Source organism: Bubalus kerabau, chromosome 6, assembly GCF_029407905.1.
Source record: "Bubalus kerabau isolate K-KA32 ecotype Philippines breed swamp buffalo chromosome 6, PCC_UOA_SB_1v2, whole genome shotgun sequence".
Lineage (NCBI taxonomy): Eukaryota > Metazoa > Chordata > Mammalia > Artiodactyla > Bovidae > Bubalus > Bubalus kerabau.
This window is the reverse complement of record NC_073629.1, coordinates 10,467,479-10,491,099: the sequence shown is the minus strand read 5'-3', so window position 1 is coordinate 10,491,099 and position 23,621 is coordinate 10,467,479. Positions and strand designations below refer to the sequence as shown.

Here is a 23,621-nt window from a genome sequence, read left to right as displayed (position 1 = left end):
CTAACTGAGTGATACATTCCTAGAAAGGCTAATGGGTACTGAAAGGAAGGAATCTTATTTCCCCACAGGAACAATGTTATCATTACAGATCAGGCTCCTGCCCAAGAACCTGTTGCTCAGTTTTTTAATGGCAGCAATCTATTTCCACAAGTCCTTAATAAACTGAATGGGAAGCCTGCACATTGTATAGGAAAGAGCTTCCTAAGGAGTCTGTTAGTCCAAGGAACAGGGGCAGCTTGACCTGTTCAGCAGAGCCATGCCTGATGTCCACTTGCCCTGGACCAGAGATTTCCCAGGTCCTGCCTGACTCTGCTTATTGGCTTCCAGGCCCTTTTAGGGAGGACAGTTTTCACATACACTTTTGAGAAGGATCTGGGGGGATATTTGTGGCTTTTTCCATCATGTGCCCCTGAAGTCATCGGGGGCATTGGCTATTGTCACCCCAAGTTGGGGGAGGAGTTGATTGTCTGTCTGATTGTCATCCATCACACTAAGTTCAAGGAAGGTCAGCTCATGGAGAGGTTCTGAACTCTTGAAAGGAGCAGATGTTGAGAAAAGAGGTGACACAGTCCTGCCCTCGGTGGAAGCCTAGTCTGATGGATGCGAGAAGATGCAGGACATTCCCAGGACAGGGCAGAGAAAGCAAAGTCAACACCACTTCCCTTTATCTGGGAGACTGCCATCATAGAACAGGACATAGTTAGGGTGCCTTTCTGAAGAACTGATGCAGGATGACAAAGAGGATGTGAGAGGAGGAGAGGGTTACAGGCAAGGAAAACAGCCTCTACCAAGGGACTGAGTCCAGGTGGGGGTTGGGGCTGTAGCCGAGGTTGGGAGCTGAATCTGAGCATTGAGCATTGCAAGGGGAGCCACTTGCAAGTTCAGGCAAGTCACAGCAGGGAGGGCAGGTGCCCCATGGCTGCAAGTGGCATCCAGGCAGAAGGTGGGCAGCGGGGAGGGGTGCCCTGACCAGGAGGTGTCTGTGGGGCCTGACAGGCAGCAAGCGGGGCCTGTAGTGTACGGAAGGGGCTCGGGTTCAAGATGGAGCTGATTCTCCCAAAAATGTTGAAGAAAATCTCCGTGCCTTCTGCTGGGAGGGTCCCTCCTCAGCTTTGGGAGAGCTGGATGAATACTCTGTGGGAAGGGCCATCAGGTCAGTCCTCCAAGGGGCGCCACAGTGGGCACCAGGAACAGGGATGCAGTCGATGTGGCCTGATCCCCAGGAGCTGCGAGCAGGCAGAGGTGAAAGGTCACAGAGGCCACACCCTGGTCCCAGGAGGCGGCGCTGAGAATCCTGGCAGCTCATCCTCAGGCCTGGCTGGGGCCTGCTGAGCTTGTGTTTCAGGTGCTTCCTGTTATTATTAGTATCACTATTGCTCAGGAGGATTGCTGTAAATATTAATATATGCACACGTGTTCCAGGATTCAGAGGCAAGGCCTGGTTCTCCTGCTTTACTACTCGCTGGTCCCTGGGCTGCTCACCTAATCCCCTAGATGCTGAGCATCTCCAGATTCAATCCCAAGGCTTCATTCTCCTCACTCTTTCCCCCTCCCTCTGGACTTCCCACTACCTCAGCCTCCAACCTTGACCTCTGTGTGGTTAAATCGCTGCCTCCGGGTCTGCCCTCCTCTGAAATTACACATTGAGGACCAGGGGCTTGGGATCAACCATTTGCAGAGCCCCTACTCTGTTGTGTCCAACTCTTTGCGACCGCATGGACTATACAGTCCATGGAATTCTCCAGGCCAAAAGACTGGAGTGGGTAGCCTTTCCCTTCTCCAGGGGAGCTTCCCAACCCAGGGATCCAACCCAGGTCTCCCGCACTGTGGGGAGACTCTTTACCAGCTGAGCCACAAGGGAAGCCCAAGAATACTGGAGTAGGTAGCCTATCCCTTCTCCAGTGGATCTTCCCAGGAATTGAACCAGGGTCTCCTGCACAGCAGGCAAATTTTTTTTACCAGCTGAGCTATGAGGGAAGCCCCTACTATGTACCAGGCTCTGTTAAAACCATGTCACACAAAATAGCCTCTTACTATTCCATTTTACAGATGAAGAAACTGAGGCTTTGGGAACTTATTAATAATGAGGAACCCAGGTCTGTCTGACTCCAAAACTAGGGCTTTTTCTTATGTTGTTGTTGTTCAGCTGCTTAGTTGTGTCCAACCCTTTGTGACCCCATAGACTACAACACATCAGGCTTCACCAACTTCTGGGGTTTGCTCAAACTCATGTCCATTGAGTCAGTGATGCTGTTCAACCATCTTATCCTCTGTTGTCCCCTTCTCCTGACCTTGATCTTTCCCAACATCAGCTCTTTGCATCAGGTAGCCAAGGTATTGGAGTTTCAACTTCAGCATCAGTCCTTCCAATGAATATTTAGGGTAGATTTCCTTCAAACAAGGATTGACTTGTTTGATCTCCCTGCTGTCCAAGGGACTCTCAAGAGTCTTCTCCAACACCACATACGTGGACATGACTAAATCACAAATATTTACTACACGTTTTCTTCCTCCTTCCTTTCTTTCTTTTCTCCCCAAGCTAGCCAGTATGGGTCCACCATCACCTCAAACTCAGTTGCTACAAAAATAAGCTCGACAGTTTCACCTTCACCCTCCTCTGCTAAGTGTCCTGCCTTTGTCAAGGGCTGTGGTCTCCTCCCTAACAGTGTTCCATCCTCTGTCCTTCTAAAATACATCTGGAATAAAATAAGTAAAATAAAATAAATCCAGGAAGGCTGCTGAGGGCAATGGCCACAGGTGGCAGATGGGTGGTGGAAGGCTGTTTTGTCTGCTCCCTGCTGGCAGGCAGTGACCTGGCCCATGTTCTTCTAGATCCTCCAAAACCACCACCATCTCCTCGCCTGCACAGTCCCATGTCTCTCAACGCTCTTTGCTGTTCAGCGTGTTCTTCTAATGTAACTGCAAGGAACTAAATGGAATCCATTTTGTTTCCACACAGCAGGAATAAATTAAATGAGTCCTCCAGATGGACTGGATGGACGAAGAGCATGAACTCCAGAGCCTCACCCGAGGCTCCCTTGGGAAGCAGAGGGGGCAGGACTAAACCTCCAAAAGAATGCTGCCTAAGCTGTGATTGAGTAATTAGCTCTCCAAACTCCTTTGTTTCTGGGGAAGCAGGGGAAACAATTAATCCCTCCATAGAGTCACACAGTGTGACTGGGCCTAGAGTAATTGAAATGTAATGGTGCAGCAAGCATAGTTACTCTACCAGAAGCACAGAAGAAAAACCACTGGGGTTTCACACAGTTACGTTTTCGGGACATAATAGAGGATGAGTAGAGAATGACTTCCTAAAACCTGAATAAGAGGATCAGAGAGGGAACCGACTCAGGAAGGACTCAGGATGTCCCGTGAGTAGATTTCTCAGGGTTGGAGAGCCATTCACGGAAGATATGTGGATGGGAAGTTATGTTGTTGATGGTTACCAAGGACATATAAACTGTCTGAATAATTTTTCATTGACTAGAGAAACTAGAATTCAGTTTTGGCAAGGCTGGGATGCGAAAGGCAGAACTAGGAAGTGGGTGCTCTGTGTGTCTCTGGAAAAAAAGAGAAAACTTGAGACTGCACTTAAGAGTCCCTCGCTTGAAGCAACATTTGTGTGCACAGCCCTCTGCCTGCTTGCAGATATGGTCTGCCTAAGTTTGGCGAGTCAGTTGTTAAATGCAACCATTATTAAAAATAAAAGTATAAAAATTTACAATTAAATGAATTCTGCTGAGACACAGGAGATAAGCATTCAAAATTCACCCTATCCCAGTTAGTCTGCTACAGTTCATGACTGTCTTAATTCTCGAGGTTATTTACTTCTGCAGAGATGGTGTGATAGTGTACATTTCTCCTGAGTCCACGGCAAGGACATCACATCGGCAGCCTGAAGTCAGCCATGGTGGGGGAGTTTACATCAGGGCAAAAGCAAATGATACACATTAGGGCCTTTTGGCCCCCTACACCCTCAACTTCGCTCCCAAAACCACTCGTAAACATTTACCACCATAAATGTTCTCCAATACTGACAAGGTTTCAAGCAGGAGAAATGAAAAAGCCCAGGGTGTCCCTGAAGCAAAACCTTCAGAACAGAAACTCCCATCCTTTCTCATCCAGAGGTGATGAGTGCAGTGATCATTTATTTCGGGATTTAGGAACTTCCTGGGCTTCCCTGTTGAGTCACCCTGCCGAAAGTTGTTTCCGAAGTCTCTCTAAAATCTCTTACTGCTTCTTAATGAGCTTTTCTTGCCAGCACCTTGTTGTTCTCACCCTTCAAAGGAAAGCTAAGTCTGAGCATGGCTCCCTGGTTCCTGGAATGGGGAAGATGATATCATTCAACACAACCTGCACAGCTGGCTGCCTCTGTACCTCACTTCCTTGCAGGGAGCTGAGCTGGAGGGTCTCAGACTGGGAGAGCCCTCCCCAAGTCACCCTATTCAATCCCCAGCCTAAGGGCAAAAATGTGCCAGGCCCAGCATCCTACAGTTCTATGAACAAATCATCCTACAGGTGCTGTTAAATGTCTCCAAATAAATGAGGAAGAGATGGTTCCTGCAGTTCTCTGCTCCCCTCACTTAGTCCCCTTACTCCCTCCCATTGTGTCCCCATCCATCCTCAAGAATCCCCATCTCCCCCCCAACCCCACCACCACTCTAAGATATCTCTCCCTGGCTCCATCTGTTCCACCATCATCTCTCCTTTCTTTTGTTTTTCTTCAGGAGAAAATGTGAATGCAGTCCCCCCCCAGCACAAATTATGCCATCGAGTTTCCCACATTTGAGTAAATCACAGGGGCAGCACATTCCGAGTGCAATGGGTGAGCCTTGCCCTGGGAAATCCACCTTCATGATCACGGTGTCGCCCCTGCCAGGTAAGTGTCATCTCTCCTTTCTCTTCCCAAACTCTATCAAGGCAGAACCAGAGACGCCATTACCCTTTCGCAAGCACCCAAGCCAACAACAAGGGTTTCCTAGTTATGTACAACCAAGGAAGGTTTCAGGGCTTCCTCTATCAACAAACTCTGAGGTCCATCCATTCCCCGCAGTTCACATGGCCACAGGGTAGAAGCAGAAAGACTTCAGGAGCCCAGCTTCTCCATAAGAGAAAAAGAGGCAAAAAAAAAAAAAAAAGACAAAGAAAAGGAAGGCACCTCTCAGAGGCAGGTGGCTGGGCAGAAGCAGGTAGAGCAGAGTGACCTTGCAGTACTATTATTGTCTTCAGAAGACCCTCAACCCCTAAACCAGGCACAGGTCCAGTCGCGTGCCTGTTGCAATCATCCAGTGTGGAGTACAGCCACTTGGTCCATTAGAGGCAGCTGAATTGAGAATGTGATGTTTAGGGCTCACGAAGAGTAGCACTTGGACCAAGGGATAAAAACAATGCGGGGACCCAATTTGAGTTCAACAGGAGAAAGATATCTCTGACAGGCAGAGGCCAAACAGACTGATTTGGGAGATGCCACTGCAGGTATTCAAGAGATTCATTTTGATATTTGGCAAAACTAATACAATTTTGTGACGTTTAAAAATAAAATTAAAAAAAAAAAAAAGAAGAGGTTGAAATATCTTTTGTCAGGAATGTAGAAGAAGGAATTCAAATGTCAGGGAAATAGCATGATGTCTGAGAGTCAAACACGCCTGTTATTACCTGTGACCTTGGTTAAGATACTTAATACCTCTGAGCCTCAGTTGCTTCATCTATATAATGGGATACTGCACCTCACAGGATTAAATAAGACGAAATATCAGAAAGCACCTGGCATTCAGAGGGCGCCTGATAAATGTCAATCCCCTTTTCATTAAAAAGGGGGCTAGGTTAGATGAGTTTAGTCTTTCTACCCTAGAGTAGGGCTTTGAAACCCTAGTTGTTGAAAAGGATGGCATACATCTGGGAGAGATCAGGAAGTCAGGATTTGGTAGGTGAGAGGAGAAGGAAGAAAGATGCTGAGAATGGTCAAGGAATATTCAGAGAGGTCATGCCTGCCAGTTCCTTGTTTTCTCTTTTGATTTCTGGAATAAAAGAGAAAAGCAGGATTCTGGATTGAAAATCAAGCCTGAGGAGTCTCCGTTTCTCTATCTGCCTAGGGAAAGGGTAGGATTAGACAGCCCCTTCCAGCTCTGACTGCTCGCGATCAAGGAAGGTAAGGGGGACATGTTGAGGAAATGATACTGGACAACAGGAAGCAACGACCCCTCCCCTACCCTTGAGCATAGCCCACCACCCTGACCCCATGCCCAAACTTCCGTGGAACCACAGCCACCTCAGTCTCGAATCTTACATTTTCTTTATTGTGCTAACACTGCTGCCTCGGAGCTCAGCTCTCACACTCACAATTCAGTCCAGATCCCCACCCACCCAGCCCCCGGGGCTCTCTGCCTTGGCTGGGGACATCGGCCACCGGCCTCATGCGCTCTCGGACTTCCTCTTTCCCTCTTCACGAGCCTGGGGCTCCAAGGATGAGAAGAGGGCCCGAATGGCCTTTCTCTGCCGTCTCCCGCCCTCTCCCACGTTTAGAGGAGGAGGCTCAGCCGTTCGACTCAGTTCCCGAGGGAAACGTCCTCAGCCCCAAGCCGCCGCGCGGCCGGGAGCAGCCGAGGTCGGCGCCGGCCGGAGCGCGTCACCAGCTGCGAGCAGAGAGCCCCGCGCCCCACTCCCAGCCGGGGCGCAGCCCAGCGGCGCGCGCTCACACCAGCAGACCGTCCTTTCTCTGCAGCGGCCCCTCGGCGGCGCTGCTGGCGGGCTCGGCGCTCTTGACCTGGACGTAGACCGGGGAGGGGCCCGCTTCGCAGGCGGCGGCCGCGGGGTCGGGGCGGGCCGCCAGGGCCACGTCCTCCGGGCCGCCGCAGGGCGGAGGCGCGTACTTGCGGCGCAGGGAGCGGCTGACGTTCTGCATCGGGTACCCCAGGAGGTGGGTGACGCGGTTGCCGCGCCCGCTGGCCTTGCACCCGGGGGCCACGGCGTCCTCTCTGTGGAAAACAACAGGCGGGCGGGTGAGCGGGCTCCTCCGCGGCGCGGCGTGGGCACGGCCTGGGCAGAGCCGGGGGCTCTTGGCAGTCTCTCCTTTCCCGCGCCTCCCTCCGCCTCCCCTCGCCTCTCAGCCTCAGCCTCGACCTACTCTCCTCTCTGCCCCTTCCTGACCCGCGGCTCCGCAGCGTTCCCGGAGCCACCGTCCCCATCCTCCTCCGGACGGGGCTTCTCCACACGTGTCCGGACAGCCCACGGCAGGGCAGGCCGCCCCATCTAGGCGCCCTCCTGTCCCCTTCTGATGTTTTCGCAGAACCACCGGCTCTGATAGAAAGGGAACCTTGGAGACCCAGAAGGAGCTGCTTTCCCTGACCTTCTTTCCTTCCTTAACCCTGACCTTGCCCTCTCTCTTCCTCTTTTCTCATCTCTCCTCTCTTAATCTTCTCCATCTTTTCTCCATCCCCAGGGCATTGCAGTCATTAGCACTACTAGTCTTGTTCTATTTTTATTTCTAGTTTGTTTCTAATATAAGTTGTTAGCACTATTCTTAATATTAATGAACTCTTCTTAAATAGGCATGTCCAAGAATTCTCACCGGCGCGATGCAAGGGAAAAGTGAAAAAAATAAATACAGGCCCTGCCCTCCAGGAGCTTACAGTCTAGACAAGACAGAGAGGTGCAAAGACGCGAGGGAGATGGAGGGCAGGAGAGCAGAAGTGAAGACTGGCAGGGGAAGAGCAAAGAGAAAAGCCATGCGATGAGTGGCCGGTTGACATGCTCTGGTCCCAGCACTCCGTGGCGATGGTAGGCAGGGTGGGGGTGGGGGTCCCAGCCGGCCGGTGGTAGGCAGGGGTGAGAGGGAGCAGGGCGCCGGTCCCCTGCCGCGCAGCAGCATGCAGCATGCATCAGGTTTTACCTGATCTCATTAGACAAGTCGCCGCAGGCCCCTCCGCCGACCCCGCCGCCGACCCCGCCGCCGTAGCCGAAGGTACCGCGGGAGCCGCCGCCGACCCCGGCGCCCCCGCAGCAGCAGCAGACGAGCCCCCAGATGCCCACCAAGAGGCAGCCCAGCGCGAGCAAAGAGCCCAGCACTGCGCCGATGATGATTCCTATGCGCCGGGTGTCTGGGGAGAGAAGTAGAGACTAGTCAGGCTTTCTGCAGCCTGGCAGGTGCTTGGCTAACCCGGAGTGGCAAGCACAGGACTTCTGTATGAAAAAGGACGGGGGCCCCAGGGGATTTCACGGCCCTTGGACACACAGGGAGGAATATATGGGGAGAAGCAAGTTAACTCCTCATATTTGCATGTTTCTCCCAGGGCTTCCTGGCTGACCTTGGCAGAGCTATATGCATTGATGAGACCCATAAGGCTGATCCTGCTGAGACTCCAAAATACAGCCCAGGTTCCTCCCGTCCAACCCTCCCAGCCAAGGAGCCATTGCCTGCACCCACCTGAGACCTTCACCTCCACCACACACACGCTGTAGCCCACGTGGTTGGCCACTGTGCACTGATACAGCCCATCATCCTTGTAGGTGATGTCCTTCAACACTAGGTCACCGTTGTTCAGGCCTGAAACTGAAGGAGCATCAGAGGACAATGGTGAGGCCAAGGCGCTTGGTGTTTGAGAGCTTGACCCCAGCCTAGACCACTGCAGGATGGCCCATGGAAGGAGGGTGTATGTACACACACAAGTCCACCCCACTGTGTCCAGGTGAGTCACCTTCCCCTGCTGAAAGAGAGGCAAGGAAGGCCCCTTTCCCAGCAACAGGAAAGAAACCATGATTTCACTCTCTGACCTTGGGGAAATACGCCCCCTCCCTGAGCCTCGGTCTCCTCATTTGTGCAGTGAGGACCGGGTTAGACCAGAGGAATTCTAAGGCTCCTTCCAGCTCTGATCGTCTTTGATTGTGAGTACCAGTCAGCATCTCTCTGTGCCAGCAGCTTTACACACCTCATCCCGTGTAATTCTCACACGCCCTTGGAGGATGGCCCTTAGCATTCCCTTCTCATGTACCGTAGAATGAAACCACGGCACAGAGAGGCCAAGCCACTTGCCTGAGCCTTGCTGCCAGTCACAGTCCAGCCAGAATGCAAACCCAGCTCTATCTGAAACCATGCTCTTTCCGAATTAGTCATGCTGCTTTCGACTGACTCTCCCCTTTTGCCTTCTCTTCTTCCCTCTATAGCAGCTTCTGGAACAGGCTCCGAGGAGGACTCTCCCACAGCTGGTGCCGCTGATGACCTAGGGGAGCCCCAGCGGGACCCAGCGTCCCCATCTTCCCCTCTCCCAAGGCCCCCTCACCTTGACTGATGGAGCTGTGGAAGGACTCGTGGTAGGAGACCTCAGAGTGGAAGCTGTGCTGAGAATGATAAGACCCGGCCCGGTAGGGGTGAGTATGCCCGCTGATCTTGGCCCACTTGTAGGTGAGAGGTGGGCTGCCCCCATTGGCGAAGCACTTCAGCACCACATCATTGCCGTGTGTAAAGTGGCCCTCAGACCAGCACAAGGGCACCGCAGGCCGCGCTACAGGGAAGAGGGTAGTTGTGAGCCAGGGCCCAGCCAAGAGGCAGAGCCAGGCTCAGGGTGGCCAGGCCACCCTTGATTCTGAAGTCTGGGGAAGGGGATCCCAGAGGAGCCTGCTCACACCTTGGACGGTGATAATGACCCTCCGGGTGGCCACAGTGGTCTTCTTCACCCGGCACTCATAGGTGGCTGTGTCAGAGACTTGCAGGTTCGAGAGGGTAATGGAGGCATCGTACTGGCTGGGGTCTGAGGCTGCAAAGCGCACCCTCTGCTGCAAATGGGGGAGGTTGCCATGGTTGATCCTCTTGTCCTGGTAACTAAGGAACTGTGAAGAGAAGAAAACAGAGATGGTGAGACAGGCAGAGCCAAGGAAGGCCTTGTGGATTGGCTGTCTGGGGCAATTCACTGAACTTCCCTGAGACTCAGCTTTCTTGGATGAAAAACAGGAATGATAATGCCTGATCCACTGACTTTTAACAGAATGTGTGAGATCATATGAAATCAGGCACTCTCTGCCTAATAGCTACCTCCCAGGGGCATGTGAGGATTAAATGGGATGAGATGAATAAAGCCACAGGCGCACAGAGAAGCTGGATGGTACTCAATCAAAGGCTATCTGAGCTGGAAGTGTAAGGTCGGGCCAGGACAGTGCCTGTCTTCCTTTTGGAATGGGGTGGGAGGAGGTGGCCTGACTGACTGGCTTCATTGGAAATTACACAGCGCCTCCCCATTGCCCCATTCTCTCGAGAAGCCTTGGGGAAAGTTCAAGGGCTGGGTTTTCTTATTTGCCCTGCAATGGGCTAGCTGCCCAACAAGTAAATACTATGAAGTGTGGAGTAAGGAGAATCACGTACCCAGAGAGAATCACTTACCACATTCTCCCGATGTGAGGGTTCTGAGTTGACCTGCTTCCATTCAATGTCCAGCCCGTTAGGACCGTAGTCCTCAGGGTCCAGGATGTAGGGGCAGCCCAGCCTCGCATTGTCACCTTCCGCCAGGTACAGGATCTCCTGGCCATCCCCGTTGATCCGTACAGCAGACAGCAGCGCTAGGATACAGGCAGGGCAGATGGGATAAGGGGAGCGGGACCAGGGCTTGGGATCAGCTTCAGCTCCCTTCTCTCCACCATTCCTTGTCAGTGGCAGCCCGGACCTCAGTGCGGGTTTCTCGGGGAGTAGGGCCTGCTCTGAGTGTGCATGATTTGATCCATGCATATGTGTGCTGACTTGTGTTAGCATGTCTGTATTCTATAACTGTGTAGAATTGCTGCTATACTGTTTGTATATTGTATATATATAGTTGTTAAGAATGCTTGTATATGGGACTTCTCTGGTGGTCCAGTGGTTAAGAATTCGCCCTCCAATGCAGAGGATGTGAGTGCGATACCTGGTCAAGGAACTAAGATCCTACACGCTGTGAGGCAACTAAGCCCATGCACCACGACTATTGAGCCAACACACTCTAGAGCCTACGCGCCACAACTCGAGAAAGCCCATGTTCTGCAGTGAAGACCCGGCACAGTCAAAATGAAAATAATAAAATTTTAAAATAAAATATGAACGCTTGTATGTATGCATGATTATATACGCATGTGTGGATATGTCCACATATGTACATTGTGTGTTTATCAGTGTTTGTGGCTGCTTATGTGTACTGTAGGGAGATTTATGCACATGACTAGGTAGAGTGTCTGCTTCTATATTTACATGACAGGACCTGTGGGTGTGAGCGTGTGTGTGCCTGTGTGTGCAGGCATGTGGAGCACGTCGAGTTGTTAAATGCTCTGATGGAAGCGACTGGCTGGTTAAAAGCCACATCTGTCTGGACCAAGTGAAGTGGTCGAGTCCAGAGGCAGGAGGATGGACCCCATGACCTCTGGAGTCCTTTGTGTGTCTGTGCGTGACAGTGCATGTCTGTGGCTGTGTGCCCGTGTGACGGTGTGTGCCTGGCTGTGTAAGTGCTCTGAGTGATAGTGTGTGCCTGTGTGCAGCTGTGACCAGGAGCTTGGCTGCATCCGTGTGTGACAATGCATGATGGCGCTGAGACCAAGGCCGCAGTCGTCTGTAGTATAGGACGGGCGAGCCTTGCGTGAAGGCATGTGGCATTGTGTGCTCTGCGTCATGCCCCCTGTGTGATCCTGTGGCTCAGGTACAGCCACCTTCACATGCTCGCTCCACTTGGGGCCCCTCCCGCTGCTACCAGCCCTAGCCTCACTGAGTCAGCCCCGGGTGAGGAGCCAGGATCTGGAAGCTCAGGACTGATCTCTCCCTCCCTCCCCTGAAGCCCCAGGCAAGTGCTAGCCCCAACCGGTTGGACCTACAGAGGAACATGAAGTTGGGAGGTCGGTTCCCAAAGGGCAGGAAGGTGGCTGAGCGGGCAGCACGCCACCTCCCAGTCTCCAGCCTCCCCCTCGCCCCCGGCCCCTTGCCCAGCCTGGCTCACTCTGCAAGAATCAGCAAGTCCTTTGGCATCTCAGCCTCTGGTCTCGGTTGCTCATCCTGCTTTTCTTCTCTGGCTCTCTCCCGGGACCACCTGCACACTTAGAGAGCGTCTCACACACACACACGATTACACACTGTCACAGCCAGAGACATCAACACCCAGACACACTCTTACACGCCTTCAAAATGCAGATACCTACCTATGGAGTCCCACCTTCCTATACACACAGACACTGTCAGATCCACACAGACACACAGTCATACAGACACAACTACACACAAACACAGGTACATATTAATCCAGAAGATACACCCACTGCATACACTGGCAATCCCCCATGTGCATTCATTCAAGACTAAGCTACAGACGCTTAGCCTGGTTCTTAGAGAGCCAGCAGGCGCCCTTTCAACATCCGCAGCACCACAGGCATCACTGAACCTGCCCCTCAGGATCCCAGCTGGGCCATCAGCCATGCCCTGAACCCGCCCCCCACCCCTGCTCAAGCCTCCAGGGTAACCCAGAGCAGGCAGACTAGCTGCTGGGGCTCTAACGGGACTTGGTGATGCCTTCTCTAGCCCCAGGCCATGCTAACACCAGCCCACTCCTGAGATAAAGATCCTAACACCATCTGCCAGGCCCTGGGCTGGCACAAGGCAAGCCAGAGATGAGCCAGAACTCAGTAGAGTGCAGAGGCTCCACCCTGGGGAAGCAACAAGAGAATGCTCTCCACACCCTGGGAGCCAGCCGGGCGGGAGGGTAAGTATTCTGGGCAGGGGGCTTGGGAGGGAGGGATGGACTGAAAGAGAGTGTCTCCACCCTGCACTAGGCAGAGTGTCTGCCTTTGTCCCAGGCCAGGGAGCCTCACCCTAGCCTTTTAGTCTCCCTAAATCTCTCTCAACCTCCTCCCAGCCTTTCTGCACCCTCTTGCACTCCTGGGGAAGTCACTCCTGGTGTCTCACCTTTACTCCTCTTGCTGTTGTGCTAAGGAAGTACCTCCAGGGAGTGTGAGAGGAGAGAGAAGCTGGGGGGATGGAAGAAGACCAGAGTGGGAGAGCAAGAGTTGGGTGCAGAGACTTGGAGGAGGGGCAGGGAAATCACGACAGGCTTGCCAAGGAAGAGGGCAGATGCCTCAAAAGCCGTGTCTACTCTCAGCTTGTAAGTCCTTTGTGAATTTGTAAGCTGCTTCCAGAACCATGAACCCTCCTTCTGCAGATAAGGGAGGAGAAGGGAAGGGAGGGGAGAAACGGCAGCCCCCACAAAAGGTACACACGACACACAGAGAGGGGCCAGGTCCCCACAGCACAGCTTCCACAGTAAGCTCAGCCAGGCCAGCTCCCACCAGACAGAGAAGGTGTTGCAGGCTTGCTGCCAGAAAGACGGTCACTCACATGCTCCTCCCTCCCTGAGCTCCTCCCCTGTGCTCCCTCAGCCTGCACCCTGACCCCCAAAAGCATCTCAGCCATGTCCACCGATGCCCACACAGATGGGCTCTTGCTAGGACTTGCCCCATCCTGGGCAGGTGGCCTCGATGTCCAGTCCGGAGCCCTGCCCTCCAGGCATGTCCCAGGGAGGGGGCTCTGGGAGTCACCTTCCCCGCCCTCCCCAGGCTCACCCTGGACAGGCTGGGTGCTACCCTGGAGCTCTCGAAGAGCAGGGGCCCTGTCCTGCTGGAAGCAGCCCATTCATTCTCCACCAGCCCAAGGCTCTGCCCTCTCCAGGCAAGTAGGGTGGGTGGGAGGCCCTCCCACTGGGGATAGCACACAAACCAATGAAAAAGGGATCTTTCCAGGCTCCTCCTCAGCCCCCACCCCCAGTTCCCATAGTAACTCCCTGCGAGCCCTATGCTCCCATTCACAGCATGTACAAACGTGTGTGAGCCCCACAGGTTCACGGACACAATGAAGAGCCATCCAAGAACACATTCCCTAAACCTTCAAGTGCAGGGCTCTTCTGGGGAGAGGTCCCCTTGGCAACATCCAAATCCCAGCCCAGCAGGGCAAGGGTGGGCAGCACCCTGCCAGGGAATCCGAGCCCACCTTCCAGGCTCCTCTGTGAGCCCCTCATTGCCTTTCTCCTGTGCATCCGGCATCAGGTGGGCATCCCACCCCTGCCCAGCCCCATACCTGGGCTCAGGCACGCGAGCAGAAGGTGGAATGCTCCTCGGATTCCCATGTCTCTAGGTTCGGTGCTTCCTCCGCCGGGGCTAGGATCCCTGGGGCCGGTGGCTGCAGGCCGGCGGCTGTGTGTGTGGGGGGACAGGTGGAGGGAAGGGGAGCGGAGGGCCCAGACGCTGCCCGGGGGTGGCAGGAAGGTGCAGCAAGTGCCCTGCTGGGCAGCAGCCGGAGTTATTTCTACAGGAGGGAGGGGGCCTGGTCCCCGCCTTGGGGAGGAGTCCCAGGAGCCCTAATTAGCAGGGTGACAAAGAGTGGCCTACCCAGGCATCACCCAGCCCTTCCCCAAGCTCTTCCCTATCCTGAGAGAGGCGCAGGGTGGCCAGCGGGACTTGTAATTAGGCACCTGTTAAACTTCCACTTCCTCCTGGCCGCATCCTCTGGGTGACAACAGTCGCCCAATTTTACGGCGTCCACGGAGCACCCCTCACCACTCATTTGTTGCCTCTTCCCTCGGGGAAATGGAGAAGAGGAAGGGGAAGCCAGACTGGGGGTGCAGGGGTGACCAGGAGCTGAAGGCTGGCGCTGACCCCAGGGCACTGTGTTTGACACGCAGGTTTCCAAATCCCACGCCCTCCTCATTTCCCTGACCCTGCAGACCCCCTCCCACCCAGGTCAAGACCTGTGGGAAAGGGCACCAGAGAAGGGGATGCTGGGACTGGAGGGGAGGCCCCAGATGAAAGGGACCCAGGACTTCAAAGGGCGTCAGTCCTCCTGAGCTGAAAGGAGGCGGGGAGGGGTCTGTGGGGAATTGGGGTCTTCCCCTGGCTGCCCCCTCTGGAGCTGTGCCCTGCGCCTATACCTGAGGCAGGGTCACCCCCAGGTGCAGGGGATCCTGCAGAACCGGGTGTGTTACAGGGGATCCAGCCTCCCACCTTCCACACACAACCAAAACCAGTTCAGTGACGCCTAAGAGGAGAGGGCCCAGCGGGTGTAGAGGGAGTGAGGTGAGTGGACGGGTGGGTGAAGGGCTGCTGGGGAAATGAGCGCCAGGAAGGCAGGGGAAGGGGCATGCCTTTGTTCATGTACACCCCTCACCAGAGTGTCTGTTGAGTAGTACCAAGCCCCTCTTCACACCCTTCTTTTAGGGATAGAATGGTGCTCTTGCTTCTGTGCACAGGGAGACCAAGGACCCTCCTGATGTGGACGGTCATCAGGGTGACTAAGCCCCCACCATTCCAGGCAGGTTGGAGCTGGGATGAGAAGTCCTGCTGGGCACGGGGAGAAAATGGAGGGCCAGCCCTTGCTCATTGGTCCGGGGGGTGGGGGGTCCCAGAACAGGCCTTGGGCCTCCCCTAGACTCCAGGACTGCCCCATACACAGTGGTAGGGGCCCAGCCATGAGTGGCTTTATTCAACAATTCAACCCTCTCCAAAGGCTTAAGAGTCCTGCCCCATCGCTGACAGGGACACAGGAAGGGGATGGGGAAGAGTCTTGGAGAGAGTCACGAGGCTCAGGACACTGCCAGGGCCCACCCCTCTGGGAAAAATAAGACAGAACAATAAGGAAATACAAGGAGTCTACGCTGGAATCTCTGCATTCCAGCCCCACAGCTGCACTCCCAACAATAACAGGGTGCTCCGGGGCCCACGACTTGTACACTGTAAATGTCCTTATTTGCTTATTCACTTTAAGGATTATAGGATTGGCCTGCACACTCTGGAGAACACAGATCATTATTCCCACTTTACAGATGGGGAAATAGAGGTCTGGAAAAACACGAAGATTCAGTCTAGGTGATGCTGCTACAGCCTAAGTGGAGAATAAGCAGGCATCCTGACTCTCAGTCCAGAGTGGACCAAGAAAAGGGCATAGCAACCCTGTGGGTTACCAGACCCACTCTTGGGGAAAGGCAATGATAGGTGGAGGGGTGAACAGGTGGGGCCAGGAAGAGGGAGTCTGAAAAGAGAGGAGTAAGATTGTGGTTTCTTTAGACTGAAATGTAGGGCTGGAGTTTAACTGGATTCGGAATTTTAGCTACTGTTAGAGTTGGAGAGAAAACTGGAACCGAGATTAAGATTGAGGTTAGGTGGAATGAGGAACAAGGCTCAGGTCAGATTTGAGGTTGGGAAGAGAGTTAACATTAGGATTAAGGATAGAACTACAGCTAGAACTGAGGCTAGGCTTCATGGCTGGGATTCGTGTTTTGATAAGGAACAGGGTTTTAGTGTCAACTACAGCTTTGCCTGGGAATGCAATCGAAGGCAGGCTTGAGATTGACTTAGGATTGGATTTAGAGCTGGGTTAGACTTGAGTTTGGGATTTGACTTAGAATAGGCATGGGAAATAGATGGGAAAACAGTGGAAACAGTGTCAGACTTTATTTTTCTGGGCTCCAAAATCACTGCGGATGGTGACTGCAGCCATGAAATTAAAAGACGCTTACTCCTTGGAAGGAAAGTTATGACCAACATAGATAGCATATTCAAAAGCAGAGACATTACTTTGCCAACAAAGGTCTGTCTAGTCAAGGCTATGGTTTTTCCAGTGGTCATGTATGGATGCAAGAGCTGGACTGTGAAGAAAGCTGAGCACCGAAGAATTGATGCTTTTGAACTGTGGTGTTGGAAAAGACTCTTGAGAGTCCCTTGGACTGCAAGGAGATCCAACCAGTCCATTCTAAAGGAGATCAGTCCTGGGTGTTCATTGGAAGGAATGATGCTAAAGCTGAAACTCCAGTACTTTGGCCACCTCATGCGAAGAGTTGACTCATTGGAAAACACTCTGATGCTGGGAGGGATTGGGGGCAGGAGGAGAAGGGGATGACAGATGATGAGATGGCTGGATGGCATCACTGACTTGATGGACTTGAGTTTGAGTGAACTCCGGGAGTTGGTGATGGACAGGGAGGCCTGGCATGCTGCAATTCATGGGGTCACAAAGAGTCAGACAAGACTGAGCTACTGAACTGAACTGAACTGAACTGAGGCTGTGGTTAGAGTTAAAACTTCGGTTACAGTTACATGGACAGAGGGTTCATGGGGATCAAAAATGAGGTTATATTTATGATATAGAAAGACCTCAGCCTTCATTCATTAAGTCTGACTTTGGCTAGAATTTTCATTCCTTTCTTCTGGGAGAATACTAGTGGCATATGTTCATTGGGGTTTCAAAATTTTGGAAAGAGTTCTAAATACATGTATGCCCATCTGAAAGAAATAAAGCAACTGAATCCCATAAGAAATACAACCTCTTAAATTCTGCTCCATGACCTAAGCTCACCATCTGGTCAAGCTCCCAGAAGGGCATTTGGGGAGGGGATGCAGGAAGTTATATCAGTGAGTGGGTCTCTGACACCAAATGGAACTGGACAATGGGGTCCATCAGAGGAAGTTTTACTTGGGTGAAGGGGTTCCTGGTTTTGAAGTCGAGGAGATTGGCTCTGGGGGAGACCAAGGGCCTAGATGCTCCTGGGAGAACAGCCACTTTTGAGGTCTTCATGCAGGGGCTCCTCAAAGTCTCAAAAGGCAGGACACATTGTTGCTCCCCTTTGACCCACTGAGGGCTAATTGCCACCTCCTTGCAATCTGGGGCCCATAAAAGAAGCTGTCGGCATTCCTGCCTTGCGCCCTGAGCCCTGCAGGGGTTTTGGGGAGTGGTATTGGAGTGATGGCACTGGGGCATCTGCTCAATTTTCAAAGCACAATTCCAGCCCAGGGCCCCTCCCTCTGGGACCAGCTCCCAGCCCTCCTTTCTCTGTGACTTTCATCCCGGGGGAGAACGCCCCCTCCCCCAATTCTTCCCTCCCTTTTCCCCACCAGTCTTCACCCCAAACATCCCATTGCCCCACCCACTTCCTTTTCAGGTCCTTTAAAGGTCTGGGCAGATCCAGTCAAGTACTGGGATTCCCTGTGTGCCCCCATAGAGAGAGAGAGATTGGGAGAGGCAGTGGTTAGTAAAGGGGCAGGGAAACAGATGCCATCCAGGTGGCCCACCCAGAAGCTGAGAGAGGGACAGGAGGCAGAGGATCCAGGCTACAGTCTGGAACAGAGTGCACCAATTTCCAAAAGGGCCCCTTGTTTTCTTTGAGAAATCTGTAGCTCCCTGGGGGAGAATGGCCCCTCTATCGCGCGCACACACACACACACACACACCGCCAGACTGGGTTGTATTTGCTTCTCTTCTAAGGCAGAAACAGAAACTCAAAGACAGAAACTTGGAAAGGCGTGAACAGGAGTACAGAGGCAGAGAGAAGAGGCAGACAAGGACCTAGAGAGGCCCAGAGGCTGCTTCTGAGAGGAGGGGCAGCCCAACCCCAGAACATCGTGGGGAGGGACAGGCACTCCCCCCATCTGCCTGGACCTATCCCCAAGCCCTCCTCCCAGGCCTCCGAGGCTCAGCTTCAAGCTCCCCATCTCCCCTCCAGGGCCCAGGTTCACCCCTGTGACATCCAGGGAGCAAACAGCAGCCCTGGGAGTGCTGAGCAGAGAAAACCTCCGAGGAAAGGGTCTGGTGGCAGGAGAGCCATGGGGCAGACAGTCTCATGCTGAGAGAGGGCAAACAGAGGTGCCTGGTACACGGTCACAGAGAAGCCCAGGAACCCCAGCTCTCAGCGAAGGTTTGGTATCGGAGATCCACCAGGTGAGGTCCTGCTTGGACAAGAAGAATGGAGGTGCTGGGTGGTAGAGTGCTGTGATGGGAACATTTCGAGTTCAGACAAGGAAGAGTTACAGTTTAGAAAAGGCTTCCCAGGTGGCTCAGTGGTAAAGATTCCACCTGCCAATGCAGGAGACGCCAGAGATGCACGTTCAATCCCTGGGTTGGGAAGATCCCCTGGAGGAGACATGGCAACCCAGTCCCAGTATTCTTGCCTGGAGAATCCCATGAACAGAGGAGCCTGGTGGGCTACAGTCCATGGGGTCACAAAGAGTTGGACACAACTGAGTGATTGAGAACACAGAGAGAAGGATAAGATCCACGAATGAGGTTCAGTTTCAGAAACAAGATTAGGGTTCAGGGACTGAGGCCCCGGTCAAGGCTAGTGGGCAAGAGTTTCTGAGATATGAGACCCAGGGTCTCCTTATGCCTCAGCTCAGGCTTCCCAAGGCTCAGTGATTCCTGCTCATCCACTTCAGAAGAATGGGGACCCTAGGAGGGAGCCTGGATACAACCAGATTTCTGCCAGCAGGAGACATCCTGGAGCTGACCTAGAGTCAGAAGAGCAGACAGCCCCGAAATTGTCCCCATCGCTGAAAGGAGTGGTCTAACCTACTTTATCAGCAGAATGTCTTAGCAAAGTGAGGCTGCTTAAACACTGTAAACTGAATTGTTATCAAGGGAACAGTGGAGGAAAGAATTCACTTTGAAAGACTATGTGAATCCCTGATGACAAACCTGAAGAAGAATTAAGAGACCTTAAGGATAAAAGAGAACTCACCTCAACGAGATCAACCATTTCCTGCAGAACCTTCATCCATTCAACAAACCAGCCGGGCCTAGTGTCTAGGCCCTGGGGAAGCAATGGTTAATAAAATTCTGTCTTCTGGAGCGCTCAGTCTGGAGGGGGAGACAGACAAGGGAAGGGGCACCAGCTCCTATCACAGGCTGATGACCTCTCATCATATGTGGCAAGACCCTCTGGCATGTTGGAAATGACCTTTAAACACCGATCTGAAGGATAACTAAGGATGTACTTGGTTTGTCTGAGAGTAGAAAGAGGTAGCTGGCAGAGTATTTCAGTCCTTGAAAAATAAACCAGAGCCCTGGCAGACACAGCAGAGGAGAGAGTGAAGTTGGAAAAGACAGCTGATGGTATTTTTGGACAGAGAAGACACGATACTTGAGAATTGAACCTCTAGGGACCTTCTACCCTATCTGCCCGAGTGCCCCCTGGGGTCAGAGCCAGACCCCTGGGATAAACCAGGCAATGAAGATGGATCATCCTGGACCGTGTATGTTTGCATGCGGGGAGAGAGACCTTGTGATGATTACCCTACGTGTCCAATAGGACTTTGATCTTCGGTATCAGTATTTATACTTCGGTAAAATATAATTTTACTCTACAGAAGTAAAATTTGCCTTGGGTTCTGCCACCGGGATTCCCCAACACATATGCCCAGGGGGAGCTGTGCTTTCCCTTGCCGCTGCTCCTGTGTGGTTTCCGGTCTTGCCTTGTTTTCCTGGAATTTGCCAGGGAAGCTGTGGGGAGCCTTCAGGTAGCAGAGCAAAGCTGGGTGTGTGTCTGCTGCAAGGCCTTGCCCACTAAGCCCTTCCGACCAGCCTGCACTCTGCCTTCCCTGTTTGCTTCCTGTTGCCTGGACACTGGGAAAGCAGAAGGTGGTGCCAGAGGGGGTGGGGCTCAGAGGCAACAGAGCTTGGCCAGGGCTGCCTGGGGCGGTGGGAGTGTGAGCTGTCAGGAGAGCAACATGCCCAGCCCAAGGGATAAGTGGAAGGTTTCCCAGTTTCCCCCCTTCCCTCCCTCTGACATGCTTCTCTCTCCCCCTACCAAATGCTCAGAAGAACACTGCGTTCCCGAACTGCACACGCTTTCCCTAGGGGGTCAGGCTGCACAGTAGCTGGGGTAGGAGATATCTGAAGGGGCATCATGAAGAAAACGTGGATTTGTCTCATGTGGTCCCAAGAAGCAGAACTAGGGCCCCTGGAGGATGGTCAGGAAGACCTGTAGTGACTCCATGTTAAGAACTTTCTGAGCATTGGGGGTGCTCTAAGACAGTTTGGGTTTTGCTTTATGAGGTAATGAGCAGCCTGTCTCTTAGGGTGTGCAAGCTCAGATGGTCCAACCATTTGATTAGTTTACAAAGAAGTTTCCAGGGTAAAAGAGTCTCGGATGTCGTTTCCAGCCTTGACCTTCTATGATTTGGTGCTCACTCCCACTAGCTCCGGGGACAAAGCAGTCTTTCCCAGGATCTGTACAAAAAAGCTCATGAGCTCTGGGCAGTTTCTCCAACTCCCCACTCCCACTCCGCCCCTTGACTCCTCTTTCCAGGGACCCTATTCCTGTCACAGTCTCAAAGTCATCCAAGTGCAGGGAGGTGATGGCTACCCTGCTCCCAAGAGGATGTGGAGAATGTGGGAAGAAATGCAGGGCTGGGAGGTTGGGAGCTTAGAGGGTGAGGACAGCGGGAAGGTCTAAGCTATTTAAAGCCAGTCAAATCAAGAATAACTCAGTCTTTTCTGGGACTCTAGATTTCTGTGATGTTGGAAATGAATTTCTCCCAGGTAACCTTGGTGCGATTTGCCAGGATGTCTCTCAGAGGGTGGGAGAGGGAGGGAAAGGGGAGCAGGCCACCTCGGCAGCAGCCTAGAATGTGAGAGAGACGTCTGGTCGGGAGTGAGCCACCCCTCCCCACAGTCCGCTCCCAGGCGCCTAGATCCCCAGAAGCAGCAGTGCGGGGGACGAGTAAGGAACCAGAGCGAGGCGCTCCATGGACTCTACACCCAGACTCCTTGTCTGAGCCTCCAGCGTCTCCCCTCCACTGTCACCTCCACAGCTGCCACCCTTCCTCACCCCAAACGCCCTGACTGGCTTTGAAATATCCTAAGCCCCTTTCATCTGAGCTTAATCAAAGTACTTTTATTGAGAACAATTAATGCCCAGAGGTGGCTAGAGTCACCGACGGGGATACTGAGGCTTTCAGGGGGTACTGGAGGACATCCCAGGACCCCACTGAGTCAGGGACAGCCTGGCTCAGCCACCAGAGCTGGCTGCTAAGTCGTGCCCCATTGGTGCTGCCTCTGCGGCAGGGGCAGAGGCTCTGAGACCGCCTCCAAGCACCAGTGCAGTGTGACACAGGCGATAGGCACACGTGCCCAGGAGGCAGCTGCCTGCAGACCTGGCTCATTGCTCTGTGGTGGCGTCCAGCCATTGGATTTTCCAGGCTGCACCAGCCCAGTCTGACGTTGCAAGAACCAGAACACCCAAGGTTCAGAAGAAAGGGAGTTGGTCCTCATAGTCCATCAGACACTCAAAGTCAATCAGGTACTCATACGACAAAGTTAATAGCTTGGGCACTTTTTTTTTTTCTTGCAAGGTTCTAACATCTGTACATCAACAAAGACAATGCACCAATGAGCGCTTCTTACCTACCCCCAGATTTCCTCCACTCTGAACCACAGCTTGGAATTTCACAGCCTCCCAGAGACCCCTAAGCTGATATAGCAGCTTGGAGGGGTACACAGAGTTCATTTCTACCCCTGAGCCCTAGGAGGGAAAGTTGAAGCCACCCCTAGGAGAAAACACTGCCCACCCAAAAGTCCGGCCTCAAGTATCAAGTCTGTGGCTGGTTGTTCCTGAATGGGGCAGGTGGGAAGCCGTGGGAGAAGATCCATTATGCTTTCAAAACACTTTCAGTTTTCTCTCTTTATCTCCATGTCCCACCCCCGCCCCCCCTGCAGTCTGGGCTTACTACAGTCCCTTGCTGGCTCTTCCACCATATCACGCAGCCTGAGCCCTCCAGCCCCCATTTAACACCAGGGAACCTTTCCCTGTAATTATCTCCCTTGCCATTCCTCAGTGAGAAAGGGGGAGGATTTATAAAAGGTGACCAGATGCAGCCAGCTGGCCTCAGATGACAGCTGCCTACCTGGCTGTCAGGAATGCTCCACTTCTAGGGATTAGATTCCTGCTGATGACTCAGGCCAGTCCTGAAGCCGCAGAAGCCTGTGTGGGGCTTCTAAGTTATCCAGAGAGAAGAAATCAAACCTCTCTCACATCACGGGGCAGCTCAGAGAATCCCTAGAGGGGACAACTCTGAGGGGAGAACTCTTAAGATTTCCCCCCGAACTATCTTCATGTGATCAGAGGTGGCTATATTCTCCAATCTCCAAAGCCAAACCCCAGTCATGTAACTTCTAGCTGCCCACCCCAGGCCATGTCAAGACGATCTCACTTTTAGGCTTTGGGATCTGTCAGGCTCCAATTTGGGGCTTCCCTGGTGGCTCAGACGGTAAAGTATTTGCCTGCAATGCAGGAGACCTGGATTCGATCCCTGAGTTGGGAAGATCTCATGGAGAAGGGCATGGCAACCCATTCCAGTATTCTTGCCTGGAGAATCCCCATGGACAGAGGAGCCTGGCAGGCTACAGTCCATGGGGTTGCAAAGAGTCGGACACTACTGAGCCACTAAGCACAGCACAATACAGGCTCCATTTCATCTGCAAAGAGTTCTCAAGAAGTGTTGGTCTTGCTTTTAACCCACAAAATTGGACCATCTTTCTCTACCTGGCTCAGAAGTTAACAATGGGCATGGAAGCCCTTTTCTTCTTGACCTTCACTCCAAGGGAGCTTGTTCCTCGCAGCCCTGAGCTGGATGACATAGGTAAGAAGCTGGGCAAACTCCAGGCACCCAAGGCCCTTTCTAACTTTCCCGTGAAGAAGGTCCCCTGGAACAAGTAAGGACCCACTCCTTGGTCCCTGCAGGCTTTATTAACTGTGCAGTAAAAGTGCTGCACTCAGTATGTCAGCAAATTCGGAAAACTCAGCTGTGGCCACAGGACTGGAAAAGGGCAGTTCTCATTCCAATCCCAAAGAACAGTAACGCCAAAGAATGTT

General features: G+C 53.0%; 1 protein-coding gene, 1 long non-coding RNA gene and 1 other non-coding gene across 4 annotated transcripts; 1 reads left to right on the top strand and 2 right to left on the bottom strand.

Annotated features, from left to right (window-relative positions):
- Window positions 1-4,724: 4,724 nt before the first annotated feature.
- LOC129656735 (U1 spliceosomal RNA) lies at window positions 4,725-4,887 on the bottom strand. The gene has a single exon (XR_008716520.1). It is a non-coding gene; the product is annotated as a U1 spliceosomal RNA (small nuclear RNA).
- A 1,793-nt stretch (window positions 4,888-6,680) lies between these two features.
- LOC129655939 (uncharacterized) lies at window positions 6,681-11,020 on the top strand. 2 transcript variants are annotated; one of them, XR_008716141.1, is made up of 5 exons: window positions 6,681-6,916; window positions 8,506-8,684; window positions 8,820-8,880; window positions 9,160-9,363; window positions 10,866-11,020. It is a non-coding gene; the product is annotated as an uncharacterized LOC129655939 (long non-coding RNA). The 2 variants fall into 2 exon arrangements; XR_008716142.1 differs by lacking the exon at window positions 8,820-8,880 and having other exon boundaries at window positions 6,703-6,916.
- Window positions 6,692-14,111, bottom strand: VSIG8 (V-set and immunoglobulin domain containing 8). The gene is made up of 7 exons (XM_055586732.1): window positions 14,063-14,111; window positions 10,370-10,545; window positions 9,621-9,822; window positions 9,276-9,497; window positions 8,423-8,542; window positions 7,889-8,096; window positions 6,692-6,974 (listed from the first exon to the last, which is right to left on the bottom strand). The coding sequence occupies exons 1-7, from the start codon at window positions 14,109-14,111 to the stop codon at window positions 6,692-6,694; spliced, it is 1,260 nt and encodes a 419-aa protein (XP_055442707.1).
- Window positions 14,112-23,621: the final 9,510 nt, after the last annotated feature.